Source organism: Littorina saxatilis, linkage group LG5 (genome assembly GCF_037325665.1).
Source record: "Littorina saxatilis isolate snail1 linkage group LG5, US_GU_Lsax_2.0, whole genome shotgun sequence".
Lineage (NCBI taxonomy): Eukaryota > Metazoa > Mollusca > Gastropoda > Littorinimorpha > Littorinidae > Littorina > Littorina saxatilis.
In genome coordinates, this window is record NC_090249.1 from 44,785,508 (window position 1) to 44,809,331 (window position 23,824).

At 44.1% G+C, this 23,824-nt stretch overlaps 1 protein-coding gene across 1 annotated transcript in view; it reads right to left on the reverse strand.

The window, feature by feature from the left end:
- LOC138967774 (regulating synaptic membrane exocytosis protein 2-like) overlaps positions 1–23,824 on the reverse strand; it is a 65,823-nt gene that overhangs the window by 21,135 nt on the left and 20,864 nt on the right. Inside the window, exons 5-9 of the mRNA XM_070340430.1 lie at positions 20,495–22,373; positions 19,677–20,018; positions 18,936–19,049; positions 3,028–3,154; positions 720–867 (exon numbers count right to left, since the gene is read on the reverse strand). Of these exons, the coding sequence (XP_070196531.1) occupies positions 720–867; positions 3,028–3,154; positions 18,936–19,049; positions 19,677–20,018; positions 20,495–22,373 (2,610 nt within the window). The remainder of the gene's footprint in view (positions 1–719; positions 868–3,027; positions 3,155–18,935; positions 19,050–19,676; positions 20,019–20,494; positions 22,374–23,824) is intronic.

Consider the following 23,824-nt stretch of genomic DNA (forward strand, 5'->3'; position numbering starts at 1 on the left):
ATTGAGAGAGTTCCGAACATCTGGCGCGATACAGCCGATTCCACCTTCAGCAAAGACATTTTGTGTCAAACTCTGGAATTTTCAACAGAATTTGTTTGATCCCAACCTTCCTGAGTTCTGGTAACGCGATTTGAAATTTGATGTATGAAAGGTTCAAATTCAATGCTTGCCCTGTTCAATCACTCCTCTTTCCATGGCCCAACTTGTGAAAGAGGGTGTGCGTAATTCAAACTAACACACTTCCAACACCACACCATGATCATTTTACTTTCTCAGCAAGAGAAATTAGTCAATCAACCAATGAATCACTCTCCCCACCCGCAACCCATCTCCCGTGACCCTTCTCCCCCCCCCCCCCATCCATCCCTTCGTACACAGGAGCACAGAAGCCACTCACACACATACACACACACACACACACACACACACACACACACAAACACACACACACACACATACACACACACATACGCCCCCCCCTCCCAGCCGCAACCCCCTCCCCCCCCCCCCCCCCACCCGACCTCCCTTGCACACAGAAGGACAGTACAGTGGAACCCCTTTTTACAGACCTCCATAAATCTGAAAGTCTTAAAATGGAGGGTAATTTAACAGAGTTTATTAACAGAAAATCTTTATTTAAAAAAACATGGTCTTAAAATTAAGTAGGTCTTAAGTTGGGAGAGGTCTTGAAAAGGAGGTTCCACAGAAGCCAGACTTACGGGTGTCCTGGGCAGCATACGACGCTTGTAACCGGAGGATGACACGTTGCTGTCGGAAGCGGAGAGAGTGGGGGAGGGCGGGTTGGAGGAACGATGATCCGCATCTGATTGGCGGCTGCTGCAACAGCGGTGAGGGCTTGTGGCGCGTCTAATTGGATAAAAACAATCATCTGATATTCAAGGTATCTGATTGGCGGCTGCTGCAACAGCGGTGAGGGCTTGTGGCGCGTCTGATTGGATAAAAACAATGATCTGATATTCAAGGTATTTGATTGGCGGCTGCTGCAACAGCGGTGAGGGCTTGTGGCGCGTCTGATTGGATAACAAAAAAATATCATCTGATATTCAAGGTATTTGGCGGCTGCTGCAACAGCGGTGAGGGCTTGTGGTGAGTCTGATTGGATAAAAAAAAATATAATCTGATATTCAAGGTATCTGATTGGCGGCTGCTGCAACAGCGGTGAGGGGCTGGTGGCGCGTCTGATTGGATGCAAACAAATCATCTGATATTCAAAACTAAATAACGCGTGGGTGTTGTAACTAAAATGGGGGTTTGAAGGGCGTCTGATTGAATAACAAACGTCATCTGATGTTTAAAACTAAAAACTTTTTATTGGCGGCTGCTGTAACTGCGATTGAGTTTTCAGGCAAATTGACTAGATAAAATGTAAGGAAAGGAACTGATATAGAAAAATAAACAAGGGTTTGAAGGGCGTCTGATTGAATAACAAACGTCATCTGATGTTGAAAACTAACATTTTATTGGCGGCTGCTGCAACTGCGATTGACTTTTCAGGCAAATTGACTAGATAAAATATAAGGAAAGGAACTGATATAGAAAAATAAACAAGCATTTAAATCGAGTGTTTGTTAAGATTTCATTACACAGAACACGTAAACTAAATTAACCGGTATATACATTCTTCACCAAACACTGTCTAAAATTGATTCAAGAAGTTAACAGTTACGTTCGGGGTTTAAAGTAGAGACACTAGCAAACATAAGGAATACCTCGCAATTAGAGTTCGAACGTCCAATTATCTATATCTAATCGCTGTATCAACGTGCTTATCACAGATCGGAATGTTCTCTGACTACTTGCGATGTGTACTGTACACCAACTACAGGAGAGACCCAGGCGGCGTGAAAAGGGTTTTGATTGGCTACTTGCGACAAGATTGACAGGTAGAAACTCGTCCAACTAGCGCCCCGGGAAAAGTAAAGAGGTATGTGTGTGACATGATTAAACTTTAAGATCGTTGCACTTTTAGTCTACTACTAATTATCTCAACATCTTTATTGGTTACTTGCGCTATGACTGGCAAGCACATAACCAACATGCACCTGCGCAAAGTGGAGATTCAACTTCTCGTCAACATTTTGTATTGGTAAATAGTGATATGAATGGCAGACACTGTGGCACATCAAAATACCTCGGTCATTACGCCAGAACTGGATGTGGCTGCATGAGTACACATCAACACGCATTCCATCATTTGTCTCTCTAGATTCCTTTTATTTTATTTTGTACCCCCGCCTCTCGATTTGTTCTTCCTAGTTTATTATTGAGGGCCCCAAAGGGTTTAAAATCGTGATCGTGATTGGCGTTTTTTGACCTTTCTGTGACCGTGATTGCCGAAATTTCCATTTCTGTGATCGTGATGGGACTTTGCCCGTGATCCGTGATGACAAAAAAATCAAGTCTCGTGATCGTGATCGTCATTTGTTTTCGTGATCGTGATGGGCATTATTGCAAAGCATTTTATTTTCAACGTACATTTTTCACAGCTGTATCACTCTATGATTATTTATTCGTCCAGGTGTTCGTGATCGTGAAAGCAAAAATCAAGGTAACTGTGATCGTGAAAGCTAAAATTTCCCTTCCCGTGATCGTGATGATACCCCCCCTTTGGGGCCCTCATTATTGTCATGTCCGCCGTCATGAATATTTGTGTAATTTTCTATTGCTTGAGTCAGGTAAACAAAGCTTTTGCTTCAGTTCATGCCATAAGTGCTTAGTATTAATTGTTTCATGTTATGTATTTTGAATAACATTGTGTTTAATTAAACCAAAAACGCATACACCTGGGTAGCGCGTCTCTGTTGCTCCTAGCTTTCCACCGTATAGAGATAACAAAATTTTAAAAAAATACGAACATGAAAAACAACGGTAACGAAATGGGGAAAAAAAACGAAAATGAAAGAAAGGAACAAAATGAAAAAAAGGAACAAGAATAAAAAAAAATTAAACAAAAATTGAAAAAAAGTCATGAAAATGAAACAAATGGGACAAAAACCGTGAACTGACCCGACGAGCGCCCTGGGCAGTGTGAAGAGATGCAAGATGTCTGGGTTGGTGCCACTGACCACGGTCAGCACACGTTCAAAGCTAGCGTTGCTCAGCGGCTGCCCGTTCCACTCCACCACCTGGTCACCTGGCAAACAGTCAACGGTCAAGACAAGGTTATGAACGTTTTTTTTAATTTTATTGTTAGATAATTGGACATTTTGGATATGTCAGGGGAATTGTAACACACGTTCAAAGGTGGTGCCCCTCAGCGGCTGCTCGTTTCCATTGCCCCACTTGGTCACCTGCCAAACACATTACAGCGAAGGCAAGGTTATGACAGGATTTTGTTTTATATATTTTTTTAGAATTGGACATCGTGGATTTATCAGCTAGTGGTATGGTAAGATTCCTTAAAAGTCGGTGACGTACAGCGACTCCCCGTTCCATTGTACCATTTGGTCATCTGCAAAACTCAGGACGAATATTGCAAGCTCTAATCAACAAAGGGAATCAACACAAACAACACAAAGTGAGAGCCATGCAGAACCAGTCTCCTGCACGTAGAATCACTGAATGAAAAACTGAATTTCATTCAATAAAAAAATTTAAAAAATGACAGAAATCATAAAAAGTCAAGATTACTAAAAGGGTATGAAAAACTGTTTCAGATAATATTACGCAATATCATGGACTGATTCATGACACGTTGACGCTTCTTCTTCTTCTTCTTCTTCTTCTTCTTCTTCTTCTTCTTCTTCTTCTTTGTTCATGGGCTGAAACTCCCACGTTCACTCATGTTTTTGCACGAGTGGATTTTTACGTGTATGACCGTTTTTACCCATTCAGGCAGCCATACGCCGATTCCGGGGAAAAATGTTGAAGCAGAACAGCTAACCACCGACATTCAAACCCAAAGTCATAGTTGTTGTGTGCAAGTTTAGCCAAGTTATTCGACATCGAGTGAGAATCACAAGTTCAGAGATCATCAAAGGTCAAGATTCAACCAAGCTTATTAATGTATCTGTTATATGTCAGTAAAATACGTAGTGGGAGGCAACAGCTTAGATTAATGACCTTTTAACGACTCTTTATGTCGAAGCTCGTGTCAGTTGGCTATTAGCTTGTTGTGTGATTCCAATTGTTTCTGTTGTACTGTATGTGCCACCCCCTTGTTTTCGGAATAAAGTCTTGTGGTCGAACTCGCAACCTCTCGCTTCCGAGCGCAAGTGCGTTACCACTCGGCCACCCAGTCCAAACATGAGCACATCAAAATGACATGACCTAGCATCATGATCTATTTTTAGTAGCTCTGAATAGACCCCAATTGTCAAAGACCAGCCGCGCATACCAGGTCACGAATAATTGTGAAAGTTCTCAAAAAGCAAGTGTTTGGATCTTTCACCGGGATAGCACATCGTTAAATTATGATGGTTGTTGCTCTCAACTTCAAAGGAAGACGACAAAGAGAAACGCAGAGCGCAAATGTCGATCACATTAACAATACTAGATCGTCAGGTCTGAATGTTATATGCTGTATACGTACTTCTCTCTGAGTGAAAGTGACTTACTGGCATCATTGCATTATTCAAAACCAATGTATGCATCATTAAAGGCACACGACGGGCGCTGTGGCGGGGTGGTAAGACGTTGGCCTCTTAAGGTCGAGGGTTCGAATCCCGGTCTGGTGGGTTAAGTGTGGAGATTTTTCCGATCTCCCAGGTCAACTTATGTGCAGACCTGCTAGTGGCTTATCCCCCTTCGTGTGTACACGCAAGCACAAGACCAAGTGCGCACGGACAAGATCCTGTAATCCATGTCAGAGTTCGGTGGGTTATAGAAACACGAAAATATCCAGCATGCTTCCTCCGAAAGCGGCGTATGGCTGCCTTAATGGCGGGGTAAAAACGGTCATACACGTACAATTCAACTCGTGCAAAAAAAACCACACGAGTGTACGTGGGAGTTTCAGCCCACGAACGCAGAAGAAGAAGAAGGTACACTCCTTCTCGTGAAAACTGTTCGGCTTATTTGCCACTGGATTACAGTTAATAATGTACTATGTATATTCTTTTTGTATGCGCTAACCACCTTCATCTTTCAACAACTGTGTGAATGGTGCTATACTGAATGAAAGAGTGTGACATGAAGTTCTTGTACATCATTGTAAAGAGTGTGAATGACGTTTTAGTTTAGATGTCAAGCGCTTAGAGCAAGCCTTTTTAACGAAAGTTTTTGATTTAGCGCTATATAAATGTTCTTATCCAAGCGGAGCGCGGGCGGAGCCCGCGCGTAGCGAGGTAGTTTTTTTTTTCATCTCCCAGCACTGAAATTTTTTTTGCCAAGTGGTGTCTGTCTGGACATTGTTCTAGAATTCATCTTTTAGCACAATATTAGCGACACTGTTTGGACAATTCTATTAAAATTAGGCGTACAAACTGATTTTGTTTCGGGGAATCCTCTCAGAGGATCAGAATTTTCATATAATATCATCGGAAGCTGTTACAACGGGAAAATGTGAAACTTTTGTCACTTTTTAACATGGAATTTCATCTTTGAGCGTTTCAAGCGGACTTTAATAAAATAGTTATTTGCGAATTAAGCAGCGGAAGACACTCACCGGTTCAACATGTGTATGGTCATTAAACCTCAAAACATTTCAGTAAGTGGTTTAGACAAACACCTCCGACATGTGAGGGTGACTGGTTTGTAGCTGAAGAGTTTTTTTCTAAAGTGTGTTCTAAATACAAATGACGTACTGGTAATGATGTAATGAGTTGTTCTAATCTTGTTCTTGGAACTCTTGCTGTTCCAAGCTTGTTCTTAGCAAGTCTTGGTGACGAGAACAAAGACTATCAATGAAATCTTTAGAAATAACCTCTGACAACGACGACGATGACGACGACGACGACGATAACAACAACAACAACAAATGACATCGACGACGACGACGACAACAACAACAACAACAACAACAACAACAACAACAACAACAACAACAACAACAACAACAACAAAAACAACAACACGAGAACAACAACAATCACGACAACGAACATGACAACAACAACACCAACAACTACGACGACAACTACAACGACTGGGTTATGATGACATCACCAATGATTTAAAGGCCGTTAAAAAATCGTTAAATCCTATTTCTTCACTGATTCTTATGAAATTTTAAAGGTAGGTTTGTTGTCCCCAACTTATTTTCACTCCATACTTTTCCAGAAGAAAAACATAATTTTGGCAGTTAAAAACCGTTAAATTTCAATTCTTCACCGATATTTATGAAATTTTGTGGGTAGGTTCGTTGTCCCCAACTGATTTTCACTCTATACTTTTCCAGAAGAAAGACATAATTTTGGCAGTTAAAAAACGTTAAATTTCTATTCTTCACCTATCTTTATGAAATTTAGTGGGTGGGTCCGTTGTCCCAAACTGAATTTTAAGACATACTTTTCCAGACAAAAAACCTTATTTTTGGCAGTTAAAAACCGTTAAATCTCAATTCTTCATCGATATTTATGAAATTTTGTGGGTAGGTTCGTTGTCCCCAACTGATTTTCACTCCATACTTTTCCAGAAGAAAAACATAATTTTGGCAGTTAAAAACCATTACATTTAAATTTTCACCTATCTTTATGAAATTTAGTGGGTGGGTCCGTTGTCCCAAACTGAATTTCAAGACAAACTATTCCAGTCAAAAAAACTTATTTTTGGCAGTTAAAAACCGTTAAGTCTCAATTCTACACCGATATTTATGACATTTTGTGGGTAGGTTTGTTGTCAGATTTGACATGATGGCAGAATTGAAAGTGTGAGATATCCTGATGTTTCACAATTTATGCTGCATAATTCAGCCCCATAGGCGCTTGAATTTTAGGTGGAGTTGGGTTTTTTTTCAGCCCAAACCAGTAACCCCCACATGGTTTTCATGTCCCTTTCTGAGAGACTTCAAGAAGTTTCAATTTGACGTCATGATTAGCCTGCCGCATTAGCAAGTATGAAAACACGTCATCGATGACACATTTTAAGACAGAGAGAGAGAGAGAGAGAGAGAGAGAGAGAGAGAGAGAGAGAGAGAGAGAGAATCATGTACACACAGATGGACGACTTCGCTTGGGGTATGTACTGCCCGGCAGTACACATCTACTTTATTATTATTATTATTATTATTATATGTACCCACCGTTCTTTCCTCATACCTCCCCCCCCCCCCCCCCCCCCCCTCTTCCTCCTGGTAGCTTTTTCTTATTCTGTCTGGTTTGCTTTATCTATGCTTTTGATCTAGATAGTTCCACAGTGGATAAGTAATGTTTGTCCGACATCATATTCGTGTTATTTTCCAACTACGTTGGGCGCGTAATATAAGCGTTCGCTGGAGTTCGTGTCCCTATTGTTTATCGTGTGGACTGGGTGGCCGAGTGGTAACGCACTTGCGCTCGGAAGCGAGAGGTTGCGAGTTCGACCCTGGGTCAGGGCGTTAGCAATTTTCTCCCCCCCTTTCCTAACCTAGGTGGTGGGTTCAAGTGCTAGTCTTTCGGATGAGACAAAAAACCGAGGTCCCTTCCTGTACACCACATTGGGGTGTGCACGTTAAAGATCCCACGATTGACAAAAGGGTCTTTCCTGGCAAAATTGTATAGGCATAGATAAAAATGTCCACCAAAATACCCGTGTGACTTGGAATAATAGGCCGTGAAAAGTAGGATATTCGCCGAAATGGCTGCGATCTGCTGGCCGATGTGAATGCGTGATGTATTGTGTAAAAAAAATTAGCGCGCTACCGACTGAGCTACATCCCCGCCACACCCAGTTAATATTTGGTATGTCACCAGGGCTCCCCACGGACGCCCGTCCTAGAGGGTCCCGGGACCCCCACTTTTAATGTTCAGAGGGTCCATGGACCCCCTATGCGGAGTTTTAGAGGGTCCCAAGAGTCCATGGTCCCCAAACTACCTGTGGTAATATAACGCATTGTTATCGCGAATAGTGTGATACGAAGGGTCTTTTATCATCAGAATATTCAAAGAGTACACTTCAACTTAACCTTGTTAAATGGAACACACACACACACACTTTTCCATATCGTTCCGGCGTGAAATTGACCGACGACTACAGTCTGAAAAGAGTACCTACAATACGCACGATACCAGAAATGTAGTGCGTCCCGCGACCCGCTCTTTACTTGTCAATGAATTTCAAGTAGGTGGTTTCGGCTTTGTTAGGAAACGCTGCCGTTGCTGAACTTTGGTTCAGTTTTGTGTGTTGCATGTAGTTTACTTATTTGTACTTTGTGGGAAAGTACCGATATTATATTTTGTAAACACAATATTTATGTTTGGACGAGAATGCAGGTGAACTTTCTAGTCCTGTCAAAACAAGTTGTTTACCACGTTGTTTTGAGTCGTGGGTTCGTGGCGTTCGCTCGGATTAAGTGCGTCGGCGCTTTTGATGTACGTCACAGAGAACGTCACTATTCTAGTCCATGGGCAGTTCATCTAATTTTAGTTGTATCATGTTCGGTCTGGAATATTCTCGAGATTGAGTATTTACTATATAGGCCAGCGCGATTTGTATGTAGAAAAGCTTCTACTTTGAGTTCTGCTACAATGTGCAGTTGTATGTATGGAATGCTAAATAAATCCTCAAACTCAATTTGACGAGTTGTTTTCTGCTGCTGCGAAGACGGGCGACGTAGAACAGGGGCGGATCAGTTCATTTTATGGGGGGGGTTTCCAAAAGTATATTGTGAAGATATGGGTGTGAAGGCGCGAAGCGCCGAGCCGACGGCGCGAAGCGCCTAGCTTGCTAGGGGGGTCCGGGGGCATGCACCCCCGCAAAATTTTGAAAAAAAGGATGCAAAATGGTGCAATCTGGTGCATTCTGAGGATGATCATTACCAGTTTCAGGCAGCAGATTTTGTCACTGATTAATACCCCAAAAATTGAAACTCAACCCCAAAAAACACACAAAAATATTTTTATTTTTTGGCTGGGGGGGGGGGGGGGGGCCTCGGAAACCCCAGAAACCCCCCCTCGTCCGCCCCTGTAGAATAAAAGGACACAACTATACGACGTTTGAGAACTTGTGGCAATCTCAAGTGTCGTGTAACAGGCTTCTAGTGCAAAAAGAACGCAGGGACGCGCGCTATGGGGAGCCCTGGTAACTAAGCGAAAGGATGCTCAAATCCCATGTCTACGCTTGGCCCGATCTCAGATGGTCAGCCGACCTCTTTCACGCGAGACCTGAACCTATGATAGTTTATTGACTTTTTTGTGTGGTTGATTCTCAGAATTAATTATCATCAGTCGAGCGACGAACAAGATTAAACAGCGATAAAAAGTTTTAACATAAAACTCCAAGTTCAAGCGTGCCAACACAAGTCGATAGTGAACACCTGCTGTCGTAAAACATCTAAGAATCTTAATGCTTAAGTTAAGTTCAGAGCTGCTACAAACCAGAAGTAGAGAAGAAGGTCCAAGAATGCCAACAAAAGCCACACATAAACACTCACATTATGGTCATACAACACCAAGACCAGAACATCCTACCATGATTCTACACCAGTATAAGATAACACTTCTAAAACATCAAACACAATCTTCACCAAAATACTTTTACCGTATGACATAATTCGCACGAAAATCAGCACTAAAAACGTACATTGAATTACTGTGTACTGAAGAACAAGGGTTTACGAACGTCGTAGATACTCACATGAGCATGAATCACGATGATTTACTGTAATGGGGAATATATTAAACTGTATGTCCTCATTAGCAAAGCTAATTATGAGGAACAGGTGACGAGTATCTGCTCTACTTAAAGCTACGATACGCATCACAACACGTTTTAACACGAGTCTCTCTGTCTGTCAGTCTCTGTCTGTCTTTCGTGATAAGGTGATAATGTGATATAATTTTTAAACAGGCAATGCATTGCTTCTATTTGTAGGCTTATTTTAGTAAGTGTGTGGGTACAATGTTTGCGTGTAACGATATGATGTGAATATGCGGTGTGAATGTTATTACATGCATGGTTGATTGATTGATTAATTGATTGATTTTACAGACACACAGTCAAGCTTGTAATTTCTCTTTTAGAGATGAATAAAGATTATTGTATTGTATTGTATTGTTCTGTCTGTCTGGTTGTCACGTCTGTCTGTCTGTCTGTCTGTCTGTCTGTAAGTCTGTCCGTCTGCTTATCTGTCTGTGTGTCTGTCCTTGTTTCTGTCTGTGAGTGAATGAGCTTCTAGGAGCTAGGAGCTGCTTCCCTTCGGTGCTGAAAACAAATAGTCCAGAGGCGCCGCCTGGCGCTAAGGCGGGTAGCGCCCTCTTCGACGCGAAAGTCTTAGTGACAGTCACACGAACACAAACGCCATCTTACACCATGGAAATACCCTAGTCCAACCCTCATTAATAGTGCCCTTTCTTTGCCTATTTTAAGAAAACTAATTAAGCTTCAAATGTTATTACTTTTGCAAAGGGAAGGCAGTCCTCCCACGCGATAGCATTATATATAACGCAGCATTTTACGGCATAACTTTGGAAGCGATCTGAGGCCTTTTTTTTTTTCTTAGATGTAATCCCTTTAATGCCGACGTTAGACATAATGTTTAACAACCCCTTCTGTGCACCTGACCGCTTCGTGGCCCCCGTCTCTGCCAATGCATGGTCACACATGGTTGTATCTGTGATGCATCTACCTCACACACTTAAGGCACGTGCGTGACCTTTACATTTAATGTCACACGTGTTATTAATTGCTTGTTGATGGATTTGTTGTTGATGTTTGGGGTGCTGGCTTTGTTGTTGTTTCTGTCGATGACGTTCGTATCTATTGATGCTCTCCTTTTTTATTCACTCTTATTATTTTTCTCAGGAGTGCTCTCTGTGTCCTTGTGTGAGGGTGGGGTGTGTGTGTATGTGTGTGAATGTGCGTGCGTGTGTGTGTGTGTATGTGTGTGTGTGCGTGCGTGCGTGCGTGCGAGCGTGAGTGCGTGCTTGCGAGAGTGTGTGTGTGTGTGTGTGTGTGTGTGTGTGTGTGTGTGTGTGTGTATGTGTGTGTGTGTGTGTGTGTGTGTGTGTGTGTGTGTGTGTGTGTGTGTAGGTGTGTGAGTGCATGAATGTGAAGAATAAATTAAGAACGACCAAACCATAAACAATATCAGAAGCCAAACAACATAAACAAATACTGGTTAAAAATGTACATTTTATGTACAACAAAACAAACCACACAAGAAACAAATACAAAACACACAAAAAAAGGAAAACAAGACAAACCAAAGCACCAACCACACATCAATGTTATTTCTCTAAATCAAATAAAATCGGCCAAAAATACACACTGATATCACCCTAGTAAACACGTACAAAACCACGAAGCAAAACAAAAAACAACCCACAAAACTAAGCAAAATCGATCGTTCTCTGCGACCTTTTATAACTAATCACTGAATGTCCCCTTCAAGCCTGATGATAAATAGTTCCTACGTCATCCTGGCTCAAATTTAACGTGTGTTGGTCGTTGTGCGTACACAAGCTAGGGTCTGTCCAAATAAAAGTACAGTGGAACCCCCTTTTAAGACCTCAAACAATCTGAGAAAATCTGGTCTTAAAAAGTAAGGAGTCTTAAAATGAGAGTAACTTTACAGAGGTTGTCAACAGAAAGTCAGAAAACAAGGGCATAAAAAGGGGGGAGTCTTAGAATGGGGGGAGGGGGAGGGGGGTCTTAAAAGGGGGGTTCCACTGTACTTGGTTTTGAAAAATAGACTTTGCCAGCTCCGTAAATCAAGACGGTCGATTCCAGTCAGAGATTCCCTGTCTCACAAACAAAACGCCTCTGGGCCAGACAGACGGAGCGTCATGACATTTGACGAATTAGCAATAGCCTAAGTATACATCAAACGAGTCGTATGTTGTATGAAGACAGGGCTAACGTTTACCTGACATTTGTGGCATTTTATCAAGAAAACAAAATCTGAACATACCGGAAATCAAATCACCAAATCGTCATACCTACTTGATTTTTGGCTCACGTAAGTGTAGCCTATGCGATCGTAACTTTGTCTGTCTGTGCGTGCGTGCGTGCGTGCGTGCGTCTGTGCGTGTGTATGTCTGTGGTAGAAACTCTAACATTTGAAGACGTCACATTACATTGACGTCACATTATGACGTAAGAGGGTTAGACGTCACGCGAAGGAAGTACTGACAGTCTCGGTCATTATTATTTTGAGCGCGCCGAGACTAGTTGGCAGTCGTGTCCTTGTAAGTAGGCTACATGCAGACAGACAGATCTAGATCTAGTGTCTCGCTTTCTTGCACAGTTTCACCTATGCTCTTTCTGTGTGTGTGTGTGTGTGTGTGTGTGTGTGTGTGTGTGTGTGTGTGTGTGTGTGTGTGTGTGTGTGTGTGTGTGTGTGTGTGTGTGTGTGTGTGACGGAGTGATTGAGTTTGTGTTACTGTTTGTCGATTTCTTACGTGAGCCTTGATGGCTTCGCCTCTTGTTTGTTATAAATTATAATGCAGAAATTTTGCAAAAAGTATAATGTAATCAGTTGATTTGACCGTCTGACATGAAAACGTGACGGCTTTATATGACTGCCGGGATTCCTTTTTATATTTAGTCAAGTTTTGACTAAATATTTTAACATCGAGGGGGAATCGAGACGAGGGTCGTGGTGTATGTGCGTGTGTGTGTGTGTCTGTGTGTCTGTGTGTGTGTGTGTGTAGAGCGATTCAGACTAAACTACTAGACCGATCTTTATGAAATTTGACATGAGAGTTCCTGGGTATGAAATCCCCGAACGTTTTTTTCATTTTTTTGATAAATGTCTTTGATGACGTCATATCCGGCTTTTCGTGAAAGTTGAGGCGGCACTGTCACGCCCTCATTTTTCAACCAAATTGGTTGAAATTTTGGTCAAGTAATCTTCGACGAAGCCCGGGGTTCGGTATTGCATTTCAGCTTGGTGGCTTAAAAATTAATTAATGACTTTGGTCATTAAAAATCGGAAAATTGTAAAAAAAAATAAAAATTTATAAAACGATCCAAATTTACGTTTATCTTATTCTCCATCATTTGCTGATTCCAAAAACATATAAATACGTTATATTCGGATTAAAAACAAGCTCTGAAAATTAAATATATAAAAATTATTATCAAAATTAAATTGTCCAAATCAATTTAAAAACACTTTCATCTTATTCCTTGTCGATTCCTGATTCCAAAAACATATAGATATGATATGTTTGGATTAAAAACACGCTCAGAAAGTTAAAACAAAGAGAGGTACAGAAAAGCGTGCTATCCTTCTTAGCGCAACTACTACCCCGCTCTTCTTGTCAATTTCACTGCCTTTGCCATGAGCGGTGGCCTGACGATGCTACGAGTAAAATGGCATTGCGTTCAGTTTCATTCTGTGAGTTCGACAGCTACTTGACTAAATATTGTATTTTCGCCTTACGCGACTTGTTTTTTCTACAGATAAACTGGGTTTGAAATTGCGCAATCATTAGGTAGGGCTTTTTATCATCAATTCTGAAAAACCTGAAAAGGCTGCTTAAAGTACCCACAATGACCCCAGGGGAAGGTTTCATGGGCCAACAACACAATCATTCCACTACAGATGAAACAGTGAAATGCAGTAATCCGACAAAATCGGGTTTCATGAAAAGATTTAAGTCGACCGAGTGTGCCTCTTTGCACGGGGAGTTGCCAATTACAGAGCTGCCCTCCCCCATTGGTCAATGTCAAAATACTGGTCTCTGAATAGTTGCAGAATAGCCTCTGCCGTTGTCCATGCCTTTGCAACTGCTTGCTACAGTCGGCTCGCCAAAAAGCGGGCGTCAGACTATCAGTGTGACCACCGCGAGTCCATGAAACCAGCCCCAGAAGAAAGACGAGAAATGCGCAGGACAGACTTGCCAGGTCTAGTGCCCGAAGGTCAGGTAATCCCCCTTTCAGGAAAAATAAGACAAGTTCATTCCCTTATCCTCAACCCCTGGGGACCAATAAAACCTTCCCCCGCACTGTCTCAGACGTTAAAAGAAGGTAGCTCAGACATTCCCTGGGAATAAACCCAGCCTTGTGTGTCTTTCACACAAACTCCAAGATCAAAACAGCCTAGACCAGAATAAACATCACAACAAAACAGGCTAACACAAAATGACCCTGGAAATAAAACCGGCCAAGAACGACACTACCATAAAAGCAAACTCGCCTAGACTAGTCAAAACAGACTAGCCCAGGTTGAATCTTGGTTGAAAAATAATTAACCTGGACTGACTCTGGGATCCAAATAAAGAACCTGGCCTAGATTTACCAGGGGATCAATAACCCAAACAGAAAACAAAACAAACACGGCAAAGAATAGTCCAGATTGACACAGTGTGCGTGTGTGTGTGTGTGTGTGTGTGTGTGTGTGCGTGTCAGCGTGCGTGCATGCATGCTTGCGTGCGTGAGTGGGTGCACACACGCGTGAGTGCATGCGTGATTGTGAACAAGCAAGTGCGCGGACGCATGCTGTGTCTGTGTACGAGTGTTCGTTTATGTGTATTCGTGCGTGTGTGCGTGCACGCGTTCGTGTGTCAGTCTTTACTCATCTTCCTTTCTCGTGGTATTATTCAATTATGGTGCCACCCAACCACTGCTAGGAACAACAGTATCCAAAAACTCATTTACGCATTCCATCTCAGTGCGAACCGGCCGGTATCGAGCTTGTCTTGCTGAACTAAAGCCATCCTGTTGGGACCGGAGTCCATTAATTAGCAGGCCTGCGGGCTTTTCTACTTTTCTACTTTTCTTACCGCCCCCGATCGGCTCTTTCATCCCGCAGACTGGAGACTAATGAACACGCTTTTTTAGGCTGTGTTATGTGTGTGTGTGTGTGTGTGTGTGTGTGTGTGTGTGTGTGTTTGTGTATGTTTGTGTGTGTGCGTGCGTGCATGCGGTGCGTGCGTGCATGCAGTGAGTGCTCGTGTGTGTGTGTGTGTGCTGGCGTGCGTGCGTGCATGCTCGTGTGTGTGTGTGTGTGTGTGTGTGTGTGTGTGTGTGTGTGTGTGCGTGCCTGTGTGCTTGCGTTAATGGAACGTGTTATATTTGACAAAACAAAACATTCACGAGCACGTCGACCTGACGGTCTTTGCAGTCAACAAATATACAGATAATTATGAGAAAAATAAATTCCGTTGTTAGGCCTCAAGATACCGAAAGGAGAAAGGAACGACATCTGAGTTTCCTCACATCAGATTTCTCTGTTATAAACGATATGAAATGTACGGTATAACATATACGCTATATTTATCTCGTATTTTCCTTTGAATGCTATGAAATAAGTCATACGATGATAAACGAGATAGGTATGACCAAAATCGATCTCATTATCATACGACGTTGACTGATGCTATGAGAGAGATAAATATAGGTTACACACTCCGAGTTCTGAATATCGTGCATATTTTCCCTAGGGTCGATTTTCAGGTATTAGCGAGCCTCTGGCGAGGTAATACTAAGTGATAATAATCTGTGCAAAAGTAATCGAATTCTGTGTTTTTCTGAATCTCAATTCTGCAATAAATGGGGACCGTTCCGACGAGCACCATGACCACGGCAGCGTGTCATTATCACTACATTAGCAAGAAAAGGGAAATGAAACAGAACATGGAAAATATTACCTGAACTTAAAAGGGAAATGAAACAGAACATGGAAAATATTACCTGAACTTATGCGATCTACGGCAGGCTCCAAATAAACCTATCCGACCTATTACGACTCTATCACCGGGCTATTTCAACGGCCACTGAGTGAGGTCGGGTGGAATGACAATGTTAAAAGACCAACTCGTATAACCTTTAAAGTTGACGTGATGAAGATTATTGTTTTATATCGTTGTAAAGACACGTCTGGACGTGTGTATGCTCTCACGATGCTTACCGGCCATTCCTTGGTTTTTTTAACCATGTGACGTCAAAAACTCTTATTTAGGCGGCTAGGCAAGACTACAAAATAGCACATGTTTGCTTGTGTTCAATCGTAAAAACAAGGAAGGAAATAGGGGCGTTAAGCTTGACTCCGTTAGTGGTAGTCAAGGGTTGCTGAAGTTGCGCAACCGGGTTGGAGGTTGCGGCCTTGAAGCAACACGACCATTACCACAGGCCGTTAAACTAGGTCAGTTAACGGTCTGCTTGTAGTAAGCTTAATTGACAGCAACCCTCCCTTCGCCCGCGCTGTATACAGCGCAATGCCAGACGTGGCTTTCGGTTACAGGTACGTTGACCACGGCTGACTTAAAGTCCGTACTAAGGTGTTACATCACATTGTAGCCCGGAGAACAGGAAGTGCTAAACACGTGCTAAACGTACGGCGCTGTTCACTGACTTGCGAATTTGCGATTCCTAAACGCCCCACTGAACGACTGACGTCACATGTCGCTTCGGTCTTTTCCGGAGGAACACCGCGTGTACATAATACACACTTCGATCGCGTAGCACTACCATTGCACATTTTCGCAACGAAAACCGTGCCACTGTTTCATTCATCTTGGTGTGTTAAATCTGAAAGCAATATAAGTGAACGAACAATTGAAAACATATCACGTTACTAAACTGTAGCTCAGTGTTTCAGTGTGACGTGGAAGTGTTCAAATATCTGCTGTATCAGGCAAGCCGATTTGGTTTCACCTGAACGTGACGACTGCGAGAGGCGAGCGCAAACCGTTGTGTTGTTCAGAAATGGTGTTCCCTTTGACATTTTAATGGACATTTAACTTCAAATGCAACCTTTCTTAGCCGTACAGTTGGTAACAGAACCTTCATGCGCGAGAAACGCCACATACGACGGAGTAACCCTGAAATGCGTTCACTTTTGTAGCCCTCTCTGTCAGTTGCTGTCGTAGCCTAGTGGTTTGTGCTCCAGCTTGAAGGTCAGCTGACTCGGGTTCGACTCCCTTCCTGGTTACAGTTTTTTTTTCTTGTTTGCTTTATTTTTGTCATCTATTTTGTGTCCTTAACTCCACCCTTCAATCTTTTCAACCCTGATGCATTTCGTTTATTTATTTATTTATTTATTTATTTATTTTTTAAACCATTTCCCCCAAAGCGGTTTAGCCTAAACGCCCCACTGAACGACCGACGTCACAGCCGCTTCGGCCTTTTCCGGAGGAACACCGCGTGCCACTTCGATCGCGTTGCACTTGCAGTCATTCGGCGATGCCACCTTGATTATCAGTTAATAAAGTTATTATTCAGGCAATATGAAAGAAATTAGTTTTTTTCTTTTGTTACACTTACACATAGTTTTATGAAGATCAATATCAGACTCGGCAAAAGAATGGTTGTATCATGAGCGACTGTCACAAGCGAGAGGTGCGGTTCGGTCAGTAGGTTAGTCACTGTCGAACTGTTCGGTGCGAAGCACGGTTTTGTTTCTGGTAACTATAGGCCTATTGATTTTTTCAAGTTGTACTAATGTTTACGCTTTGCGCTGCGGTTTAATATGTGTGCTTGTTATTGGCTAATACGGTGAGCCCACGCCGTTTAGTTTGCAGACTGTGCACATGTGAGCTTTGTGTAATCGCGTTTTCATTCCATACCACCGTGCTAAACCGCTTTGGGGGAAATGGTTTAAAAAAAATAAAAAAAAATAAAAAAAAATAAACGGAATGCATCAGGGTTGAAAAGATTGAAGGGTGGAGTTAAGGACACAAAATAGATGACAAAAATAAAGCAAACAAGAAAAAAAAACTGTAGGGAGTCGAACCCGAGTCAGCTGACCTTCAAGCTGGAGCACAAACCACTAGGCTACGACAGCAACTGACAGACAGGGCTACAAAAGTGAAGGCATTTCAGGGTTACTCCGTCGTATGTGGCGTTTCTCGCGCATGAAGGTTCTGTTACCAACTCTACGGCTAAGAAAGGTTGCATTTGAAGTTAAATGTCCACTAAAATATCAAAGGGAACACCATTTCTGAACAACACAACGGTTTGCGCTCGCCTCTCGCAGTCGTCACGTTCAGGTGAAACCAAATCGGCTTCCCTGATACAGCAGATATTTGAACACTTCCACGTCACACTGACTGAAACACTGAGCTACAGTTTAGTAACGTGATATGTTTTCAATTGTTCGTTCACTTATAATTATTGCTTTCAGATTTAACACACCAAGATGAATGAAACAGTGGCACGGTTTTCGTTGCGAAAATGTGCAATGGCAGTGCTACGCGATCGAAGTGTGTATTATGTACACGCGGTGTTCCTCCGGAAAAGACCGAAGCGACATGTGACGTCAGTCGTTCAGTGGGGCGTTTAGGAATCGCAACGGGTAAGAGATCGCATCGATGTTATTACAGGACTTGGCTATGAACGGGTGCAGTGGTCAACTTGCTAGTGTTTAGGGTGTAAATAGTATAGATGCGGGGTGGGGGGGGGGGGGGGGGGGGTCGGGGGTATTTCAATATAAGAATACCTTCAAGTCATACCTAAAAGTCTGGAGCAAAAACAAAGAAGCAAAGAAAAATAATAATAAATGAAAACATACTGAGAAAGAAATAACAACACTCCTATCACGGTTAGATACGATGAAGAAAAGCGACACACACAAAAACAAACAAACAGCCAAGATACATCAAAGTAAAACAATACAGAAGATCATGGCTTAAATTGCTACTCCTTCCCCTAATGGCATACTCACTAACTCTAAAGGCGGCCCTTATCTGAGCGAAGGCTTCGCGAAGTATTTTTAACGAAAACCTGGTGCTAAAGCTTTGTGCGACCAGCTTCGGGAAGTATACTTCGCGAGGTCGACTTCGCCCAGTTAAGGAAGGGCTTAAGACTAAGCGTACCTACACGTACCTATGTCACAGGCATTCGTTCATCGGTTTCAGCCATATATGACAAAAGGGGCGATAATTTGAACTCACCCGCTTGCAGGCCGGCCAGCTGTGCAGGACTTCCTGGAGTGACGTCCCTTATTAAGGCCAGCAACCCCCCATTGACGTCACAGACTCCCCCGGTCACGTGCACTCCGAAGGACTCTGTGTGAGAGATTAGAGCGCAGCAGATTTCTCGGTTATTGATGCACAGTCAATCACACATGACACACAACAACCGCCTTATTGAACTGAACGCGTCGTATGGGGTTTGGGGAAAACCAGAGAGGGTGGAGTTGCGTGAGTGTGTGCAAGGTGGGGCCGGGGTGGTAGCAAAGTTTAGGGAATTTGTTTACGATTCAAAGGTTTTGCAGAGGGAGAGAGAGTGAGAGACAGACAGAGGCAGAGACAGACAGATAGATAGAGAGAGAGTGTGTCTGTGTTGAGGGGCGGCGGGGGGGGGGGGGGGGGGTTACACAACGCGAGACAAACGCGGTGATCAGAAACAAAATACGTCAAATCGCTGCAAACAAACACAAGCAACACATGTATAAACCACACACACGCACACACACACACACACACACACACACAACCACACACAAACGCACACACACCGTGACACACTCACACTCACTCTCTCACACACACACACACACACACACACAAACACACACACACACACACACACACACACACATACATACATCCAATCCCCACATCACGCGCGGTACACACACCTGATAACCCCGTCCCACCACCAAACACTGTCACAACCATCACCGCACTGACCTGGATATGAGTTTGGCGGTTTCTGCAGAACGGTGTGCACGAGTTGAGATTCCACGTAGCTGTCGCCCCACACACCTTGACCTTGACCCTGCACCTTCAGATAACCGGGGGCGGGGGAAGCACTCCTCTCCCCTTCCCTCCCGCTCTGACTGCTCGGAGAACCGCTCTTCCGCCTCTCCCCCCACGTGCTACAGCGGCACGTGATCGCGTCATGTGATTCGGTTTGAGTGACGTCACCCTCACGTGACCTCACTTGTCTCAGAGCTTGAGTGGCGCAGGAATACGAAGCGGCGGAGGAGGAGGGGGAGGAAGGGGAAGGGCGCCGCTGCTGGCGGTGGGGGTCTGAATGAGGATTGGTTTAAAGAAAGTTTTATTTCTGTTTACATATTTATGAAATTTCTTTCTTTCTTTATTTGGTGTTTAACGTCGTTTTCAACCACGAAGGTTATATCGCGACGGATTTATGAAATGTACACACATTTATAAATATGAAATCAAAAACAAGCCTTTAGGCCTTCCTTGATTGAGCACGAAGTTGAGTTCGCTAAGAGTTTATGAAATCATTTGACCTAAAATTCAGTGCCAAAGGTTCGTGCAGTGAGCTTTGTGGAGTATTGACGGCTTCGCTCAATTATTATCAGGCTTAAAGCTTATGCTGGTGGTGTCTTCAAAATAAACTTATAATCAGAAATAAATAAACAAATTGCAAACAGGATAGGTTATTACATAATGCGCAAATAATACACAAAACGAGAAGTCAATCAGTTTAAAACAGAGATATCATCTAAACTGAGAAGAAGAAAATGGATGAGGGTTACCCTGAGCTTTCCGTTGAGAAGAAGGGGAGCCTGAAGGGGAGACGTTGGCGTTGATGTTGACCTGGGGGTCGCAGTTTCGGGAACGGCTGATCTTCGGGGAGTACCCCCCACCACTACCGGTGTCCCCTTTGTCTTCCCCCCGGTCGCTGCCTTCAGAGTAACTCCTGTCGATCTTGTACCGGGACTTGGGAGTATCCATGGAAACACCTCGGCGTCTTGGGGGCTGGGTGGGTGAGAAGGGTGTACCTTGTTCCTTTCCCTCCGCCACTCTCCGTCTTTCTGGGCTCTTCTTTTGGAAAGACGGACTGGAATCTCCCGCATCTCTAACCCTTCTCCCGTCTGACGGACTAGAACCTCCCGCGTTTTTCACTCTCCGCCCGTCTGAGGGGCTGGAATCTCCAGCGTCTCTCATCCTCCTCACTGCCGACGGGCTGGGCGACCTTTTGTGCGGATTTTCCTGGGGCGAAGTTCTGAAGGCCTGCGACGAGTCTTTGCGGTGGGTGGGAGAGACCGGCGTGCTGTAAAGACTCTGCGCCTTGCCAGCAGGCGCGTTAGAACGTCTGGGCAGTTCACCGTTCTGGGCCTTGCTGACGTCAGACGGGCTGAGCGAGCGTCTGCCCTGCTGGGCTTTCCAGCCTGTGACGGTGGGAGAGCAAGGCTCGCTGGAGTCAATGTCACACAGGCAGGACGCCTGGCTGTCGGGTTTGTTGTGCGAGTTCTTCCTGCTGCTTGCAGTGCTCACACTGCCCGAACTGTTCCGTTTGTTACCGGGGCTGACGCTCCGGCTTTTGTTCGTTTTCTGAGGGTTCCGCTTTCCTCGGCTTTGAGACTTCGTCGGGGACGATGAAGAGTAGTTGTCGATCCGTTCCTGGGAGGAGTGCTGGTGATCGCGACTGCTGCCTTGCCTGCGGTCGTCAGGGCTGGAAACCCGGTCCTGTAAGACTCTTCGTGGTGACCCACGGCCGTCACAAGGAGAAAGCGAGCGGGGATCATCACACCCGCTGTGGTGCGGGTAAGGGCAACTACCGGCAGGGTGGGGGTGAGGGTTGTGGGGGTGAGAGTGAGAAGATGAGGAGGGGAAGGAGGGGCCAGTAGAGTTTGGAGGCTGTTTCTCGCTGTCCGAAAAGCTGCTCCGCTGCAGAGTGATGGCGAGGTTTCTGCCCGAGGCCGCTGCTGCACGCTGAAAGACCTTGCGTCGGGTGCTGGCCGTTTTGCGAAAGAAGTCTGAGCGAGAGGTGCCTCGCACGGTTTCGGAGTGGGATCGGAAGTACTGGCGGTCCACGCTGTGACTGATACAGAAGCTGGCGGGCCGCTCAGGGCTCGTGGGAGACACGTGCGCACTCTGCACTCCCTGACACTCATCCGAAAAGTCTTCGAGGGAGGAGCGAAGCGGGATGGTCATCACAGTTTCCAATGACGGACGCTGCCCTTTCGACGCTGAAACCTTGTCCCCATCTTCTCCCCTGTGAAGAACTGACTCCGCCCCTCCACCACCTCCACCACCCCCACCACCACCACCACCACCACCACCCCCTCCCCCAACGCTTTTTCCGTTGTACACCGATCTCTTCTTCATCCTCTTCTGCTGCCGGCGACGGTAGGACAGCCTCCTCTCTAGGAGAATGTCCTGAATGTTTTCGTCGTCATCGTCTCTATCGTCAGCGTGCCTGCGGTGGGCGGGGGGTGGGAGAGGGAGAGGAGCTCCTCCCATGGGGAGGTTTCGATGCCTGGGGGCGGGACGAGGGGCGGGGTCGTCTCGGTGAGATCGTGGTGGATGTTTGGGGTCCCCTGAAGATGGCGCTACTATATTTGATGTCGGCTGGACCAGGTGAAGGGGGTTGGGACTTCCGTCACTCTCTCCTGGGTTGTCGCAGCTTGTCTGGAGAGCAATGGTGATATGATAAATATTAACAGTAGCTAGAGAGCAATGGGGATGAAGTATAAACAATACTTACTTTCTTAACAATATATAATATAAAGTAACAATAGCTAGAGTGCAATTGTTGGGACTGCCGTCACTCTCTCCTGGGTTGTCGCAGCTTGTCTGGAGGGCAATGGTGATATAATAAATATTAACAGTAGCTAGAGAGCAATAGGGAAGAAATATACAAAATACTGACTTACTTACTGCCCGTTATGCCGGTTGGCATGTAGGGCAGCAGAATATAAACAATAGCTAGGGTGCTGTTGTGATGAAATAAATATTAACAATAGCTAGGGTGATGTTGTGATGAAATAAATATTAACAATAGCTAGGGTGATGTTGTGATGAAATAAATATTGACAATAGCTAGAAGGTAAAACGTGTTGAAATGAATACCCCTCCCCCCCCCCCCCTTTTTTTTAAGACCTTCAAACATCTGAGAAAATCAGTTCTTCAAAAGGAGGGAGTCTTAAATGGGGGTACATTTACAGAAAACAAGAACAGAATCTAAAAAAAACACAGGGTCTAAAAAGGAAGGGAGTCTTTAATTGGGGGGTCTTAAGAGGGGGGTGGGGTGGGGTGGGGGGGGGGGGGGGTTCCACTCTATTAATAGCAGGTGGAGGTAAAATGTGAAATGAACAAGAATACGAACTTAATTCGCCACATGTCATAACAGCCATTCGTAATTGTTATTGGAAATGGCAACTCATTCAAAAAGCGCAACGAAAACAGACAAGACTCCCCAACGAGTCATCTCCCATGATTCTAATCCAGTGAGCCGGTCATGAGCGCTCGTTTATTTCAAAAGAGTTGACTTGAAGTTGATCATGCCACAATAAACAATTTTCGGAAAAAACTCCGTCGGGTTGGTATGGGCTTTGGAAGAGGGAATACCCATGCGTTTCCTCTGATTGACATTGGAGGGGCCAATCACTGGCAACGGGTGTGTCGGAAACACGTCTTGCAGTCCGTTTCATTGTCATTGTCATTGTCATTGTCGTGGTTCTTCTTGTTTTTTGTTCTTCTTTAAAGGCCAACATAGGTTGGTGTGCGTGCACGACAGATGTAGCTTTGGTTTTTTCGTGTATGGACTACATACGGTGTTGCTGGCAACACTAAATTTAGCTCTGTGGCCTTCTACTATAACACGGCTTTGTAGGAAGAAAATAAAAAGAAAACAAAAGGTAAGGGTTGAAGCAGCCTGCATGCAACTGAGGTTAAAAAAATATATATTAACAGCTATTGTGTTTTCAGCGTAGCAATAGGGTCCGATATTTAGACGAGACAAGTATAATGCCGACGAGTCGAAGACGAGTCGCATTATACTTGTTCGAGTCTAAATATCGGACCCTATTACTACGCTGAAAATACAATAGCGATTATATAGCTGTTCTGACCTTTATTTG